Below are 18530 nucleotides of genomic sequence, written 5' to 3'. Positions count from 1 at the left end.
GTATTTCCACTCATGAGAAACAGCCTGCAAGAAAGAGCAAAATCTTAAATTGCTCCAAGGGCAAGAACAGCCACTGTCACTTGCATTAGGAGTCAACAGATTAGAGGGTTTTGGTGAAAGATCACTGGTTTAACTCGGTTATTCCTGTAGTCCATTTTTACATGGAAAATGATAGCAGGAGTTCTCGCTGTGGCTCAGCAGAAACGAATCCAACCAGTATCCATAAGGATGCAGGTTCGATCCCTGGCCTGGCCGCTCAGTGGGTTAAGGATCCTGTGTTGCCATGATCTGCAGTGTCGGTCACAGACGCGGCTCAGATCCAGTGTTGCTGTGGCTGTGGCTGTGGCTGTGGCTGTGGCCACTAACTATAGCTCTGATTCGACCCCTAACCTGGGAACTTCCATATGCCATGGTGTGGCCCTAGAAAGACAAAAAAAAAAGAAAAGAAAAAAGCAAATACAAGACCAAATAGACATGAGCTGGATCCTGGCAGTACAGAAAGCATTACCGAGCATGTTCTCTTGGTCTTATGAAGACTTGTAACGTTTCCTCAGGCAAAAGAATCATAAGGTATTTTTACAGTTAAGGAGCTTTTTATGATATGATAAAGAAAAACACATCAAGAAACTCTGGAACATTAGGAGTTTCTCAAAAAAAAAAAAAAAAAAAGAGTGACTCAGTGGGTTAAGAACCCGGCTAGTATCCATGAGGGTGTGGGTTCAATCCCTGGCCTCTCACAGTGGGTTAAGGAGCTGGTGTTGCCACAAGCTGCAGTGCAGGTCGCAGATGTGGCTTGGATCTGGCATTGTTGGCTGTGATGTAGGCCAATGGCTGAGGCTCAGATTTGACTCCTAGCCTGGGAATTTCCAGTATGCCACAGGGCGGTAAGTTAAAAAAAAAAAAAAAAAAAAAAGACAAAAGCCTAAAGCAATGTTTCTCAATCCTGGATGCATAGTAGAATCACTTGAGGAGCTGTGGAAAAATACGCATGCCTGAGCCTGACCACAGGTCACTTTAAACAGAATTTCCAGGGATAGGGCCCAGCCGTTTCTCAAGTGCAGCCAAGATTGAGAGCCTCTGGCCTAAAGAGGGTCCAAAGTGCGCCCCCCACAAAAAAAAAAAAAAACAGTTCCCTTGTGGTACAACAGGTTAAAGATCTCGTGTTGTCACTGCTGTGGCGTGGGTTCAGCCCGTGGCCCTGGAACATTCACAGGCAGCAGGTGCAGCCACAAAAGGGAGAGGGCCTTCTCTTTGCCCTAGGACTGCACTTGGGAAATATCAGCCCTAGGGAATGTTATATAAACAGCTCCAAGCCACTGAGTGAGACAAAGCATTAAAATGAAAACTACTTTACAGTCAAGAGGAGAAATTGAGGACGCCTCATTGTGGCCCAGTGGGTTAAGAACCCAACATCGTATCTGTGAGAAAGAGGGTGGGATCCGTGGCCTCCCTCAGTGGCTTAAGGATCCGGGGTTGCCATGGCTGTGGTGCAGGCCTGCAGCTGCAGCTTCAGTTCAACCCCTAGCCTGTGAACGTCCATATGCTGCAGGTACAGCCATTAAAAAATAAAAGAATTAATTAATTAATGTTAAAAAGAATGGAAATTGCGCTAAAGAATAACTAGCTCAGTAGCATGTGTACCAGGGGAGTTTCTCTGCATCTCCCCTTCTCCCATCCTTCTCTTTTTTACAAAATTTATTACAAATGCTTCTGTTTACAAATTCTTGCTTTCCTTCTGGAATAAAATTAGAAGAAGAAATGAATGTTAGGTGAGAGGCATTAGAAGCATTTGGAATATTTAATAATATTCTTTGGCGCTGCCAGGAAACAAACCAACCTGACAAGTTCCAGAAATAATAGTGTTTCAAGAAATCGGCACCTGAGGTGAACACCAGGCAGCAAATGGTGGCTCTTGCAAGGCTGGGGAAGTCTCTGGTTCTGTTGGGATCTGTGGCCAATGCAGTGAACTGCGTGAGGATCATTGCAGTTGTAACAGATGCAAACAGACGCAGGCTGCGTGCTGATCCGAATGCCTGGAGGTGATGGCGAAAGTCACGGGAAGTACAGCTGCACAAGCCGTCGCATCATCAGACCCGGAAACGTGGTCCCCAGAGTTCTGAACCTGGGTCTACGGAGAATAGCCCTCTGTTTCTCAAACAAGACCAGGCATAAGCATCACTTGGAAATGTGTTAAAAACAGGTTCTGAGATCTTTTCACTAGAAATTTTCTAACAAATGATCCTTTTTTTTTTTTTTTTTCGGCTTTTTAGAGCTGCACTCAGGGCATGTGGAAGTTCCCAGGCTAGGGTCGACTCGGGGCTGTAGCTGCCAGCCACAGCCACAGCAATGCAGGATCCGAGCCAAATCTGCAACCTACACCACAGCTCACGGCAATGCCGGTTCCTTAACCCGCTGAACGAGGCCAGGGATTGCACCTGCGTCCTTATAGATGCTAGTCAGACTCGTCAACCACTGAGCCACGACAAGAACTTCCCCCAAATGATTTTGACGACAGTAGCCCGGGAACACATTTTGACAAAGATGCCTTCAAAGGAAGAGTTGTAAGAGGTAGTTTTCAACAGAGGACAAACGGTTGAACCCGTTGCCTCCACTGCAATGAGATTTGAGCTGTTGACTTTTCATGTGATTAAAACTTTTTTTTCTTTTTTTTTTGTTTTGTTTTTTGCTTTTTAGGGCTGCACCCGAGGCATGTGGAAGTTCCAAGACTCGGGGTCGATTGAATTGGAGCTGCAGCTGCCAGCCTACACCACAACCACAGCAACATGGGGTCCGATCCATGTCTGCCACCTATACCACAGCTGACAGCAACGCTGGATCCTTAACCCACTGAGCGAGGCCAGGGACTGAACCCGCAGTCTTGCGGATACTACTCAGGTTTGTTACTGCTGAGCCACAGTGGGAACTCCCTCATGTGATTAAAACTTTTTAAAGCAAAAGACAGTGATTAGTCCTGGGGGTGGGGTGGGGAGGCGGGCAGAGAGTAAATAAAAGAACAATTTTATTTTTTAGTAGACACCAACATGAAGGGATAATGGCCACTAGTTAGATAACAAAATTAGATTGAAAACAAACGGAAACCGCTATATTAATCTACTACTTCTCTAGTCAGCCATAGAATTTGCAGTTAGATCATTTTAGTTAGTTTTCATTTATTCACATAGTTTTCTACACCACCTTACGTTGTAACTTCTTTCACGGTTTCAACCAAAACCTTAGGAAGAAGGCACCCCAACTCAACCTGTTCTCATTTTTAACAGCTCTGCACTGGCAAGTCCCTAACTCTGAGTGTTACAACGTGTGTGTGTGTGTGTGTGCGCATGTGTCTGTGCGTGTGTACACATGCAAGTGTACATTAAAACTTAAATAATAAGTTAGTCTAACGGACACACTAATCGCCTTTATTTTTTTTTTATCTTGAAAGAATAAATATGTTCAGTTCAACTGGATACTGTGGATATAAGGATATTCTGAGTAAACTTAAGATGAGAGGTGTCCTCACCCTTTTTTCTTGTGGCCGTGAAATTCATCAGCTCTCCTTCTGTTTTTGACTCCTGTAAGGTCTCTTCTTTTCTGTGAGTAGCTCACATGCCGTTTATATACTCAGTGATCTAGTGAGGGATGCTTGGGATGCAGACCAGCTGGATTGGCTTATCAGGTAGGTAACAGGTAGGTAGATGACAGCTGGGCAGGAAGGTAGAATACGTAGAGATAAAGTAGGCAACTCAACCTCTATTCTCAGGATCTTTCATTTCTTGATTTTTGTATAGGTTCATTAGACATAAAAGATGGGGGCATATGACCCAGATTTTTCCTGCAGGTCTCTGCTTTTTCTTTTTCCTCCATTGCCAAGACCAGCTCAGCAGGTGAGAGCTGAAGAACCGGTGTGGTGATACTTAAGGGAAAAGTTAACAGAAAACAAGACACTGAGACATCTATCTTAATTAAAGGTGGGAACCGGGGGACTCAGGGTCTCAGGGACCAAGAGCCTCACCTCAAGCTACCACACTGCTTTTATTGTGCTCTTGAGGATTAAGTCAATGAAGCGGGGAGGAGGGGTATGCAGGTGCAGGATATAGTTCTTTTATTATTTAAAAAGTTCTTTTATTTTTATGTTAAAAGTCACATGGCTGGTAGAGATGGTTAAGCTTTTATCCTGACCTTTAGGCATTTAACAATCTTTGTTCTTCAGCTTAAGTCACTTCCCAGCACTGCCACTGTTTTTCAAGCAGGAATAGGGGGGTCAAGTAAAGCAGGACGAGATGGAGTTTTCACATAGACAGTAGAAGCAAAGAGGCTGAGAAAAGATGGTAGTAGAAACATGTCTCCCGACACTCCTTGTAAAGGTGCACCCAAATCTCGAAGCCACTGTTTCCCAGTAGAAATAAATCATAAGCATCATCTGTTCATGTTTTTAGCCTGCAGCCCAAACTGGAGTTTCTTTATCTCTTGCTTAGCTGGACTTGGACAAAAATCCACCAAGACGTTTGGAGAAAGGACTTTTGACCTCAACAGAGAGAGAGAAAGAATATCACTGGCAGTTTCCTTTTCCTTTCCTTCGGGTGATTTGGTAGGAGAGACACTGCCTTTGGTCCAGGTTTGGTGAAGTCCATGATGCTTCATCATCACAGCTGTCTCTTCATTGCAACTGCTTTCATTTTCAGAGGAGCTCATGTAAATAGGCTGCTCCTGCTTTGCATAAGCACGTTGATTTATATGAATGCTATTTTGATCTCAAATTGATTGAATACTAAAAAGAAAGGCTCGGAGAAAAGCCCTGGAATGTGAAGGTCTCCTGTCAAAGACAAAAGACACTAGACCCAAATACCTTCATTCCCAGGTACTGATGGAATTGGGTATTGCCTGGTTTTTAGAAGAGGATGTTTCCAAGGAAATACAGCAAAACACCAGATTATTGAGACTTGAGTGTTTTAAAATACAATGGAATAAATGACATTTTGGAAATAGTAAAAGCCCGGGCAATGCAGAGAGGCGTGAGGTTCCATCCTATCTGCCAAGACCAGCATTAAAAAGCTGTGGCACTCCGTAATTAACTGGCAAGTTGCTGAATTTTTATTTTCTCATGCCCAGGTGCCCTTTCCTCCTCATTTTCTTCTCCATCAATTGTGGCCCCTACTAAAATTCTATATCCCCTGAAATCAACAATCAAAGCCCTACTGTTGGCAAAGAATTGAATATCAGTACGTGCACCCCTTTCTCGGGAATATTTTCAAACATTGTCACTCATCGTGGCATAAAAAAAAACGCTCCCCTAGCCCCTGGAAAGAAATTTGCTGCAAAGGGGGTTAATCTGGAACAGACTAAGGTATGGGGGACTCCTGACATCTGATCTCTCATCAGTTGCCCCCTACACCTGCCCTCCCTGTGGTAAGACTGACCTTGACCATTCCAGAGGGGATGCTAAGAGCAGGTGCACTTGTGTTCTGCCCCAGACTCTAGTTTTCAAGGAGCCCGGCTCTCCCATTGCCCAGACTATTTCCTGCTCCTTACCTCCCTGGGTCTATCAAAACACACCTCCTTCCCTTGAAACAGCCTGGGCATGTCTATTTGCCCTTGCAAGCTAAGAGACTTTTACCTAATCCAGAAGTACAGGTATTTGTCTATAGCAAAGTCATGTAGCATTTGTGATCTTGAGATATTTGTCGGTACAGATGCCATGCAAAAAATCAGAAACCCAGTTTGCTAGAAAGAGCCGTAAAAGAGGGTTTTGGTGGCAGATTTCTGGCATCAGCTCTTGTAACTTATGTCACCTGGAGCAAGAGAGTCCCATTTCAGAGCCTCACTTTCCTCCTCTGTAAAAGCGACGAAAAATACATCCTCCGGTCACTTTACAAGGTTACATGGTGAGCACCAAGTCAGCCAGCATTCACTAAAGTGCTTTGTCAAGTACAGAATTTATACAAATGTGAGTGATTATCATGTAAACAATGAGAGCAATGTATCAGAGCTGTAAAAAGAGGAGACGCTGCTTTGTAAGTAGGTTATGTCTTTTTAAAATGGGGCAGTATGTCAATTACTTCTCAATACAACTGGGGAAGGGGGAGAAACAGGGCTTCTGGCAATCCCGTCTGCAAGAGGACGGAGATTTGCCTGTGACAGCAATCCAAGAGCAATTCAACAGCAGAAATTTTACCTTTACAGAAAAATCTGCTCCCCACATAGGTGTGGAACCCCTGGGGGGAATTGGCCTAACCACTGAAAACCTCTCTAATAGCTATTGAGTCTCTTAAAGATATTATGGATGCAAAGGCCAAGTGAACAAAAATGAAACTAAACTCCCCAGGGCAAAGTATATTCTCCTACAGTGTTTTCTAAATATCTCGCATTTTGAACGTTCCTCATGCTCTTTTATCACAGCACACATAGAATGTGGACAGTCTAGGATCCAACAAGTTTTCCAGACTTGTCTTTAAAAGCTTAGAACAGGAGTTCCCATCGTGGCGCAGTGGTTAACAAATCCGACGAGGAACCATGAGGTTGCGGGTTTGATCCCTGGCCTTGCTCAGTGGGTTAAGGATCCGGCGTTGCCGTGAGCTGTGGTGTAGGTCACAGACACGGCTCGGATCCCGCGTTGCTGTGGCTGTGGCTGTGGCTGGCAGCTACAGCTCCAATGGGACCCCTAGCCTGGGAACCTCCGCATGCCACGGGAGCGGCCCAAGAAATGGCAAAAAGACAAAAAGAAACTCAGAACAAAATAATGTACATATAGAATATATATCATATGTACTGTAATATGTGTATATGTGTGTATATACATGCTATACATATATTTATGTATGTATCTGTGTGTGCGAGTGTACGGGTGTCTGTATATATTCACAGGAGACATGTCCTGAAGTTAGACTTGCACAACTCGCCAGCTTACCGAGGAAGACGCCTACCTCTAAACATGCAGACCGTCTGCTTGCATCGCCGTTTAGATCTATCATCCTGATTGATCACCGCGGCGGTGGCTCTTCTTGGGCCTCATTTAACCCCATCCACTCGCACATCCATCCGCTCCGTCTATTGTACCTGACATTCTACAAATGACTTACTCATGCAAATGATGACCCAAGGCAACCTTTTAGGAGATTCGTGTTTAATTATACAAATGGGGCTTGATAAATAAGATTATCCCTCCTCCCATATGTTTATGCCCTCCTTGATGAAAGGAAAATTTAATTTCCATGCAGATGGGGTGGGGCCCGGGTGTAAGAATTGCTGAGTTTTACGGAGTCTGCAGATCCGTCGGTTTGCAGGCGCTGCCAGAGTCACCACGCCACAGCCCACACAGAGTCCGGCCGTTTGTCACTAGGCTTCCATCAGCCTGCTGCCTTCCGAAATCCGGGCTCTGGGGGGCCCTCTCTGTGTTCGCAGGGTCAAGGGCCAGAAAGAGGAAGGACCTGCCCTCTTTCGTGATCCCAGAGTCGCTAGATCCGGGTTGATCTCCGCTGTGTTCAGTTGCTCCGAGTGGCCCACGTCTTTGCCACCTGAGGGTGTCTCGCTCTTGATGGGTCTCATTGATTCCTCTCTCTTGGAGGTCTGGGCCGTGAATGCCGCCGGAAAAGCCCCCAGTCGCTGGACGCGCTGCAGAACGGGGCCCGCCCCCCCGGAAGGTCTCAGAGCCCCCGCGTTCCACGTGGTCTCTCCCACCCAAGCAGTGGCCAACATCAGCGCCCCCCAGAAGCCCAACGGGATCATCAGTCTCTACAGACTGTTCTCCAAGGACACGGGCGGGGCCCAGACGCTGGTGAGCAGCCGTATTCTGATCATCTTATTTGAAACATATAATAAACCTTGGTGCCCTGGCTTTCTCTTCCCCTAGATCCTTCTTTTGTATCCACCTGTTCTCAACTGTCCTGTCGTAACCTTAGTGGCACAAAGTCTCCTTCAGTGGAGAAATGGCATTAGGAAGCACACAGGAAATATGCAAACGCTGAGAAAGGAGGACTGAAGGTGGTATTGAAGGCTTCTGTGAACCTTGTAAGAAACTTAAGACTGTAGACAGGAGTTCCCACCGTGGTTCAGTGGTTAACGAATCCAACGAGGAACCATGAGGTTGCAGGTTTGATCCCTGGCCTTGCTCAGTGGGTTAACGATCCCGCGTTGCCATGAGCTCTGGTGTGGGTCGAAGACGTGGCTCGGATCCCACGTTGCTGTGGCTCTGGTGTAGGCCGGTGGCTACAGCTCCTATTTGAGGGCCCCTAGCCTGGGAACCTCCATATGCCATGGGAGCGGCCCAAGAAATGGCAAAAAGACAAAAAAAAAAAAAAAAGCTGGTGGTTAGCGGCCCCAGGACTGGTTCTGGTGCTCTTCCTTTTTGAAATGAAGATTCCTTCATCAAGTCGTTAACACCTTCCATTTGTTGGGAATTTTAGTTCTGCAGAAGCTTCAAAAATATTGTTATGTGGCTTGCTTGAGGGGGAACCAGGACCCTGCCCCAAGGCTGCACTTTTGTTTCCTGACTCCTCCACCCTGGTCCCAGCATCCCCTCCCTTCCCTGATCAGAAACTGTTTGAACCTGCCCTTGGAACCCAGGGAAGGCCATGGAGGCTGAAGCTTATTCCCTAAAAACAAGAAAGGGGGGACAGAGAGGCCCAGGAGCCCCATAGGACCCTGCTCGGTTTCAAATGGTGTAAATGATAATATGAAAAAGGGGAAAAACAGAGCAAAGGATATCCTTGAAGCCCCACTTTGGGCATGAGCCGATCTCTAACGACACCCTGAAAACTCAGACTTGGCTTTTGGAGAACTTTCTCAGACGTGGAGAAAGTTCTGACTCTTTGGAAAGGAGAGCAGAGCAGCTCAGCAGAGCCCTGCTCCCCAGTCTGTGTGCTGACACGTTGGGGACACGTGGAGGAAGCAAGATGGACTGTGGAGGAAAAACATCTTTCACACTGTGTTCCAGCCAAGCCACTGGCTGGAAAGGACACTCAGAACCAGCTAGACTGCTGCCCGCGTTACCCTGATGAAAAGGCTGCGAGCCGGGGGGGTAGGTCGGAAGGCTCCTTTCTCTGCAGGACAGCTGGTGTCACTCTCACATTTCCCATGAATAAGTATAGATTATAATACTTGGTTCACACAAACCTCATAGAGAAATTGCGCCCATCATCCCAGTATTACCTTATAAATTATTTAGACCAATTTAGGGAACAGTTTTGGCAAATGGGAAGACATCCTCTGAGGCCAGCGTGCCAGGTATTGAAACACAATTTCAAAAGACAACTCGCATGCAAGGAAGTGTCGTATTGAATGTTAAAGAAATATTAGCATATTTTCTACAAGGCTTTGTAGTCAATAAATATAGATGATGTAAATACAATCAACCCTTGATTATCCATGCTTGTAAAGTGATAATATTAATAAACTAAAGTAATTTCTCTTTGGAGTGCAATGTACACATTTTTTAAATAACAGGTAGCTCATCTTAATTGAATGTTGCTTATATCAATGTGAAAATTAGTCTCCAGTTTCTGAGCTCTTCTGTTCCGAAGAGCACTGAATAAATCTACAATAAGGGAGTTCCCTTGTGGAGCAGTGGGTTAAGGATCTGATGTTGTCGATGCAGCATCTTGGGTTGCTGTGCTGTGGTCTGAGTTCAGTCCCTGGCCCTGGAACTTCCACATGCCTCGGGCATGGCCAAAAAAAACCACAATAAGGTTAAAAAAAAAATTGCTACAGATAAACCGAAAAATGTATAATGCAACAAAGATAATTGAAGAAAAAAACTATATTTCATACAAATCAACACCCTTAGAGGAATAGACTTTCAAACTCTTAAAACTCTTGTGTGTGTGTGTGTGTGTGTATGTATTTTTAAATACCCAACTATTAAATACCCAACTCTGAGATTTCAGGGGATTTGAGGGGATTTTTGACACAAAAAATTACATATAAGTACCAATGGCAGACTATGGACCTTAGTGAACATTGACTTTGAAATATAACTCAATAGAGATTTCGTTTTTCAAAAAGACATCATTCTGAAAGTCACAGAGCTTGGTCAATGTTTGTGCGTGTTGTGCCATTTTCTATTATCTTCCTTTCTTTCTTTCTTTTTTGTCTTTTGCCTTTTTAGGGCCACACCAGGGGCATTTGGAGGTTCCCAGGCTGGGGTCTAATTGGAGCTACAGCCGCCAGCCACAGCCACAGCCGCAGCAATGCGGGATCCGAGCAGCATCTGTGACCCACACCACAGCTCACGGCAACACCGGATCCTCAACCCACTGAGCGAGGCCGGGGATCGAACCCAGAACATGGTTTCTAGTCAGATTCGTTTCTGCTGTGCCACAATGGGAACTCCTCTAGTATCTTTCTATGGTAGCAGACCACACGGTACCTTGTGATTTCTATCCTGCTGCCTCAAACTTCTGTTATCTGGTTGCATTTTTTTCGGCATGTTTAAGCCACACCTCTCCAGCTGGCTTGGCTCTTCCTGAGGCAAATACCATGCTGGACACCATGGTGCATCTCCCAGAGGAACCAGGCGGCCCCCTCTTCATAGAAGGTGTGGTCCCATCTGTCCGTGACGTGTGACCTGGCCCCATCTAATCGTCTCTCTCCTCCGACAGCTGTCCGAAGGCCTGGCCACCCAGCAGACGCTTCACGGCCTGCAGCCCTTCACCACCTACTCCATCGGGCTGGAGGCCTGCACCTGCTTCAACTGTTGCAGCAAAGGGCCGACAGCAGAGCTGAGAACTCCTCCCGCTCCACCTTCGGGACTGTCCCCTCCCCAAATCCAGACGCTGGCCTCCAGGACAGCCTCCTTCCAGTGGAATGCCCCGCTGTTCCCCAACGGTGTCATTCTAAGGTACTGTGGACCACAAAACGCAAATAAGATATGCACGCAGACTTGCAGCTGCCTGGACCTCCCCAAGGAGGCCTTGCTGCTTGTTCTGTAGCAAAAGAGACAAATAAATTATCCCAGTGGTAACGTTGCAAAGTGTGTCCATCCCCAAATCAACTAAGTGTAGGAAGTTGAACAGCACAATTGTCTTCGTTTGTTTATTTATTTTTGGCTAGGCACAGGGCATGCAGACGTTCCCCGGGCCAGGAATCACACCTGCACCACAGCAGTGACCCAAGCCACAGCGGTGACAATGCAGGTCCTTAACCACTAGGCCATCGGGGAACTCCCCAAATTATCTTTAAATAAGAAACAGTAGGCACTGTGTTTCCACTCATTGCAAGAACGTGCGCCCCCTCGTGGTTCACTAGAATTTCTCCCTCTACCGGGCTAGGCTGGAAGGTACCGAAACTTCTTGCTGCTAAATCACAATTTCTTTGATCTAATTTAAAATGTCATAAGGAACCACTGTTTGAAAGGACAAAGAAGTTATTTCACTCAAAATAATCTGGAGGGGAAAAAATATTCTTTATTTTCAGCAGAGAACAATTTTATCAAGTCCCCTCTAAAAAGAGAGAAATATTTCTACCAACAAGGGTTCCTGGCTGCTGGGTGGCATATGCCTTCTGTGTATACATGTGACTTCTGTCAGCGTTTCTCTGGTTACATCTGTTGCCCATTTTCAACAACATTAAATAAAGTGTTTCTGAGAGCAGTTGCCCACAAATGAGGATTTTAAAGAGCTGGTAGTTCAGTGAAATCAAAATGTCTTCTCTCAAGATATCTCCAAGTTTAAAACAGTGTTCAACTAATCCCCTTGCCTGTTTTCTCTCTTTTTAAATTTATTTTTAGTGTACTTTTTTTTTTTTTTTTTGCTTTTTAGGGCCTCTCCCATGGCATGTGGAGGCTCCCAGGCTAGGGGTCTAATCGGAGCTGCAGCCACCAGCCGACACCACAACCACAGCCACGCCACATCCGAGCTACATCTGCGACCTACACCACAGCTCATGGACGGATCCTTAACCCACTGAGCGAGGCCAAGGATCGAACCTGCAACCTCATGGTTCCTAGTTGGATTCGTTTCCACTGTGCCAAGATGGAAACTCCTTACTGTACTTATTTTTTTATTTTGTTGGAGGATCGTTGCTTTACCATGTTGTATTCGTTTCGGGTGTACAGCAAAGTGACCGAGTTGTACAAATAGACACATTCATTTTTTCTCGGATTCTTTTTCCAGATAGGTTATTGCCGAATACCGGATGGAGCGCCTGTGCTCTTTGTCCTCATGTGCCCATTCTCATTCCAGCTATGAGCTCCAGCTCGACGTGGCTTGCCCTCCAGATTCAGCCACCCGCTGTACCCCCAGCCAGCCAGAGACAAAGTACACCGGGCCAGCGCGGAGAGCCAGCCTCGGGGGTCTCCAGCCCTACACCAGCTACGAGCTGAGGCTGCTGGCCCACAACGAGGTGGGGAGCACGGCCTCCGAGTGGGTCAGCTTCGCCACCCAAAGAGAATGTGAGTAGACGTGGTTGTCCTCTTTAGGCAAAGGGATGGAGGGCAGACGGGGAGGTGCCTGTCCTGAGAGGTAGGGGGAAGGAGTCTGCTGAGAGGATTAGGTGTTCGATTCCAATGAAGCCATGGAGACATCAGTGAAGATGACTATTGCGGAAAAAAATGCCCATGGGATTTAATAATATGGATATCGAGAGTGAATTTGGGGGGCGCTCCAGTTGTGGGGCAGCCCAAACAAATCCGACTAGGAACCATGAGGTTTCGGGTTTGATCCCCGGCCTTGCTCAGCAGGTTAAGGGTCTGGCATTGCCTTGAGCTGTGGTGTAGGCCAGAGACGCGGCTTGGATCCTGCGTTGCTGTGGCTGTGGTGTAGACCAGTCGCTGTCACTCCGATTCGACTCCTAGCCTGGGAGCCTCCATGTGCTGGAAAAGAAAGAAAATAGTGTCAGCAATTTTCGATAAATGGGATCACATGGACACTCAGAAAAGGGGCTGGAGAAGCATTCGGAGCATTTTCTCCCTCCTCTGCCTGCATTCTACCTTCAGTGGAAAAGCAGAAGTGAGGTGTAAATGTTTAACAACAGGCCTCCTTGAGAGAAAAATGTGCTGATCTGAAGGGCTTGCCGATTTCCAGATGGAAATACTCCCACTTGGCTGATTTCAAGTTGCCAGCGTGAGAACACTGAACGCAGAGCTGGGAAGAGGTGGTCCTGCATCGTGTAATGTTTCCACCGTCCAGACAGAGTAGATGCTAACAGCCTGAAGAGCATAGATGTGAAAACGCAGTGAAATCATTAAGTTACAAAGTTTTCATATTTCTTACCTTTGTTTTAATATAATTTATTTGGGTGTGTATCACTTTTTAATAGTGGCTGCTTTTTATTACCAAGTCACCAAATTTCTGAAAGCCAGCTCCCTCCTGGGGCACACCCATAAAGGGAATTAGCCTGGAGTTCCCTGGTGGCTCCGTGGGTTAAGGACGCAGCGCCGTCACTCGGGTTCCTGCTGTGGCGCAGGTTCGATCCCTGGCCTGGGAGCTTCCACATGCCATGGGTACAGCCAAAAAATAAAATAAAGTGGATGAGGAAATTGTGCTTCCTTTAAATAAATGGGTACGGTTTATAACCAAACAACATGGGCTTGGAGTTAAGCAGGTCTGAGTTCACATCCTTGGTTTCTGACCAGCTGGGAACGTTAAGCAAGTTATTTCATCTCTCTAAACCTTAGTCCTCACCTGAAAAATAAGAGCGACTTCTTCCAAGACTGTTTTGAGGATTAAATGAAAGTCCATCAAGTATTATACCCGCCTGCTATTACTTTATTGTCATAGTAGCTGTTAACATTTTTCTGTCTCCAAATTCATTATTCCTGACTATTTTGATTGTTTGATCACCTTTTTTCCTCATAAAAATCTCCAAATCCTACAAGGCAGATAAAGCCCCTGTCTTTCTATTTTCCTGATATTTACAAGCTTCCTCTTTATTGGTGGCGCTACGCTGGGGGGTGGGGGTGGGAATCTACTGAAATAAGTGCAGAGCGAAGCCACAGACACAATGTTATGATCCACGGTGATACCAGGCACATTTGCTGTAGAGAAACAGTCTTTATTTATTTATTTATTTATTTTTGATTTTTAGGGCCACACCCGAGGCATATGGAGGTTCCCAGGCTAGGGGTCTAATCGGAGCTACAGCTGCCAGCCTACACCACAGCCGCAGCCATGCCAGATCCTTAACCCACTGAGCGAGGCCAGGGATCGAACCCCCAACCTCGTGGTTCCTAGTGGGACTTGTTTCCGCTGCTCTATGACAGGAACTCCATAGAAAAACAGTCTTTAAAGAGGGTTTGTTAGCTCTTGTTTCGGTATCTGCAGAAAAATTTTCCTATGGCTTTATGAAAATATCTTAAAAGATGAGAATCAAATTTGTCTTCATGGTGGAATCTTAGGATCACAAAAGCATAATTATCCCTTATTTTGTTATATTTCCTCATATCAACAACAGATGGGTTTAATTTTTTTTTTTTGTCTTTTTGTCTTTTTAGGGCCACATCTGCGGCATATGGAGGTTCTGAGACTAGGGGCCCATTTGAAGCTGTAGGTAGCTGCCACCCTATGCCACACCCACAGCAATGCCAGATATGAGCTGTATCTGCAAACTACACCAGGGCTCACAGCAACGCTGGATCCTTAACCCACTGATTGAGGCCAGGGATCGGGAACCTGCGTCCTCATGGATACCAGTTGGGTTCATTAACCACTGAGCCACGACGGGAACTCCGGATTTAATTCTTAAAGAAAAATGATACCCCATTAATTTCCACCACTCACTCTTTTCTTAAAAGCCAATTTCACGTGTAGAGATGGATCTTAATGCTGTGATAAATGTATTGATTATTTTGGAGAAAACGAGATCTCATGAAATAAATCTCTGCTGACTTTTGACGAGATGAGATGATGTCCCTTCATGTTGCTACAAAAATTATTCATTAAAAGAGAAGCCTCAGTGAAAGACGGTTCTTTCTTTATTTTAGTGAGGAGCTGAAAAATGAAAAGGCAACATTCCTGTTAAATGCACACAAAGTCGCTTCTCTACCTGATATAATACTTAGGAGACCTGAGCTTGATTATATACTAATGTACTATGCTATTGATTGATTAGTCAGGGCAATGAATTATGATACCCGGATTGCTATTTGCAAGGCTTTTTAACTATCTCAGAAAACAAACCAACGGCTCAAGAAAAAGCTTTAAAAATAAATGGGTGCCAAAAGAACATAATTCACCATCTAAGCAGTTTGGTTTGGAGAAAAAAAATATATTAACTTCATCTAGTCCTTGGGGCTTTGTAGCAATAAATATTGATTTGATATGAAAAATAGCTATGCACTGTAGTTAATAGTGTTAAGGATACTTTACCTGTTAAAAGAAGGAAAATGCAACAAGATATGAGCTCCGGGGTTATGCTGGTGAGCAGAACCATTGTATGTTAATAGTTTTATTTCATAAAACACTATTCTCCATTGATTTTTTTTTTTTTAAGATAGCAGGTGCAACCTTGCTGAGAAAGCATTTCACACACGTTCCCACTGGTTTTCTTTTCATGCCCAGTGCCAGGTTTTTCTTTAAGCAGTAAAGGAAAGATGAAGGGTTCCAGCACGACCAAAAAAATACTTGCTCACATTTTGAAATAAAAAGCACTTAAGCGCGTGCCCGCATGGGCGCCCGAACCCCCACCCCCACCCCACACCCCACCAGTGCTTTTGGAACTTCCCCTTTCTCCCAACTATTTCTAGAACTTCCAGCCTCCTTCCAGCTATTTTCAGAACATACATCCTTGCCCCCACAGTGCCCCAGTACCTCGCCCCGTTCTCCGTGGACAGCAATCTGTCGGTGGTGTGTGTGGACTGGAGCGGCTCCTTCCTGCTGAACGGGCGGCTGCAGGAGTTCGTCCTGACCGATGGGGGGCAGCGCGTGTACCGTGGATCGGACACCGCCCTCTGCATCCCCAGGACCGCGGACAAAAGTGAGTGTCCCGCCCCCAGAGGTCGGGCTGGAGGGGGACCCGCAGGGGTTCATCCGCAACACGTTCTGAGGTCAGCGGCCACGTCTCGCGGAAAAGCCACCGCTCCGCGTCCATCAGGACTCCCGCCTGCCCCTGATGCCCTGCGTTTAAGGTCGGTCTGGTTGCAGCACAGACGCCGCTGACCTGAGGGTCCCCAGGAAGGAACAGGACCGGAGCGCAGGCGGTGGTCCCTAGAGAGAGAGCGTTCACCCAAGAATCCATCTAAACGGAAATACACACATATATATACACATATATATAAATTTTGTCTTAGTCACACAAATTGGAGTTTAGTTACTCTGGGTACATGTAAAAAATATCTGTCAATTATTAGAGGGTAACGAAACATTTAATGATTATTTCACAGTTTGTTCAAATATTGAACTATTATGTTGTACAACTAAAACTAATGCTATATGCGATTATACTTCAATTTTTTTAAATTATCAGTTCTAATAACTGCTTCTATTTTTTGGTACATACAGTAGTGTGGTCTTGTTTTTTTGTTTGTTTTTTGTTTGTTGTCCTTTCAGAGCTGCACCCACGACATATGGAGGTTCCCAGGCTAGGGGTCCAGTCGAATTTGCCGCTGCCAGCCGACCCCACAGCCACAGCAACGTGGGATCTGAGCCACGTCTGCAACCGACCTACAGCACAGCTCAGGGCAATGCTGGATCCTTAACCTACTGAGCGAGGCCAGGAATTGAACCCGAGTCGTCATGGATACTGGTCTGGTTCCATAACCACTGAGCCACGATGGGAACTCCCTACAGTAGTGTATTTTGATGAATTATGAACTATGTATGTACCACACCAATTTGATAAAAATATTTCTACCCCATAGATTTATTATTTCCTTGAAAATAGCCACTGTTTATTTTGGCTGAAAGGTGCAGGTAAAAGTGAGCTCCAGCTTTGCATTTATAGTCTGTGAAACTTACCAATTACATTTTTACAACCATTCAGCCACACATTTTCGTGGTCACGGTTCTTGGTCGCCTGGGCAGCTTGTGAGGGGAGATGGCCTGACAGCTGGGAGAGCTGGGTAGTGCTCCTGGCCAGACCTCTAGCCATCTGTGTGACCTTACAGGACTCACTTCCCTCAGAGTCCTGGCTCCTGGAAGAGATATTTAGACCATTTGATTTCCAAGATCCGTTTTTGGTTTTTTTTTTGTTTTGTTTTGTTTTTTGTGGAGGGTTGCTTTTTTTTTTTTTTTTAGGGGCCACACCCATGGCCTATGGAAGTTCCCAGGCTAGGGGTGAATCGGAGCTGCAGCTGCCCGACTACCCCACAGCCACAGCAATGCAGGGTCATTTAACCCACTGAGTGAGGCCGCATCCTCATGGGTCCTAGGTGGGTTCGTTACTGCTGTGCCACGACAGGAGCTCCCCCAAGATCCCTTTTGAACACTCCTCCTCAGAAAGAAACTCTGGGTCACCCAGTGAAAGGAACTTATGTTTTGAAAAAACATGATCAGATTGTATGCAGAACAAGATACACTGTATTATCTCATAATTCCTTTCCTTGGCTATATAATCTCGAAACGTCTTTAGTTCTGTTACTTATTTAAGTGCCAGGATCACAGGAATGACCGCTGCTGTTTTTTCTAGTTTTTTAAGTTAGAAATAAGTTTGCATAGTAGGTAAAACCTCACAACTTGCTGTGAAATCCTATTTTCAGACTTTCTCATGCTGTAGTACACTGCTTTTCTGAAACTGTGCCCACTATTTGTAGATGTTGAATAACAGTCATTTATCTTTTGTCCAGCTTTCTTTTTCCAGGTCACCTGCATTACAGATGAAGGAAGTGTAAAGACACCTTTGATCCAATATGCCACCTCTACTGGATCTGGTAAATATGTAAATTATTATCAAATTATAGTAAATGTAGGATCTACTCATCTTCCTAAGGAAACATACACTGGTTTGTCTGTACACACTTATGCTTGTTCATACATGAGTGTTTGTTTACCCAAACCTTTCTTATACGTGTATAACTTACATGCATCTTGGCCTAGACTCTGTGGAAGAAATTGTGTTAGGTTCATATCATCACAATCACAAAAGTTCCTCATGAACCTTATATGAGCCAAGGAGTCAGGGTATACCCTTAAAAAGCAAAATCATTAAATTGTTGATGGAGCAATGTGACTAAATTTCTCTCCTAACCACAAACTCCCTCAACAAAGAGCTCTAGGAATATGTTTGCCAAAAAAAAAAAAAAAAAAAGTGAGTTTATCGAGGAAGTCAGAGGAAGGAGATCAGAAGAAAAAAGAAAATACTCCAATGCTCCTAATGATAATATTCCAGATTCAGAGCCTAAAATGGTGAATTTGGGAAATTTCTGTGTGTAAAAGATTATGGATGGACTGCTCAGACCAAGCAATGTAGGCGACGTGATGAAATTGCAATTTTTAACGGAGCATCTTTTAAATTGAGCTCCACCCATAATCTTTGAATCTAATCGAGAGAATACTTTACAACGTCAAAGAGTGAGTTAGAGAAATGCCAGACCTTTTCCATTAAAGCAGAAGAGGGGCATATACCCTAGTTTAAAGTCCAGTTACATAATGTTGTATCAAGTGTGT

The 18530-nt window shown here is 45.2% G+C and overlaps 1 protein-coding gene across 1 annotated transcript in view; it reads left to right on the top strand.

Annotated features, from left to right (window-relative positions):
• USH2A (usherin) overlaps window positions 1–18530 on the top strand; it is an 837868-nt gene that overhangs the window by 785113 nt on the left and 34225 nt on the right. Inside the window, exons 66-70 of the mRNA XM_021064292.2 lie at window positions 7562–7771; window positions 10593–10831; window positions 12174–12382; window positions 15727–15903; window positions 17711–17794. Of these exons, the coding sequence (XP_020919951.2) occupies window positions 7562–7771; window positions 10593–10831; window positions 12174–12382; window positions 15727–15903; window positions 17711–17794 (919 nt within the window). The remainder of the gene's footprint in view (window positions 1–7561; window positions 7772–10592; window positions 10832–12173; window positions 12383–15726; window positions 15904–17710; window positions 17795–18530) is intronic.

Source organism: Sus scrofa, chromosome 10 (genome assembly GCF_054392235.1).
Source record: "Sus scrofa isolate SSC_HxYL_T2T_F1_AM1 chromosome 10, Sscrofa_HxYL_maternal_Yorkshire_Landrace_v2.0, whole genome shotgun sequence".
In the NCBI taxonomy this organism is placed as follows: Eukaryota; Metazoa; Chordata; class Mammalia; order Artiodactyla; family Suidae; genus Sus; species Sus scrofa.
This window is presented reverse-complemented; position numbering and strand designations above follow the sequence as displayed.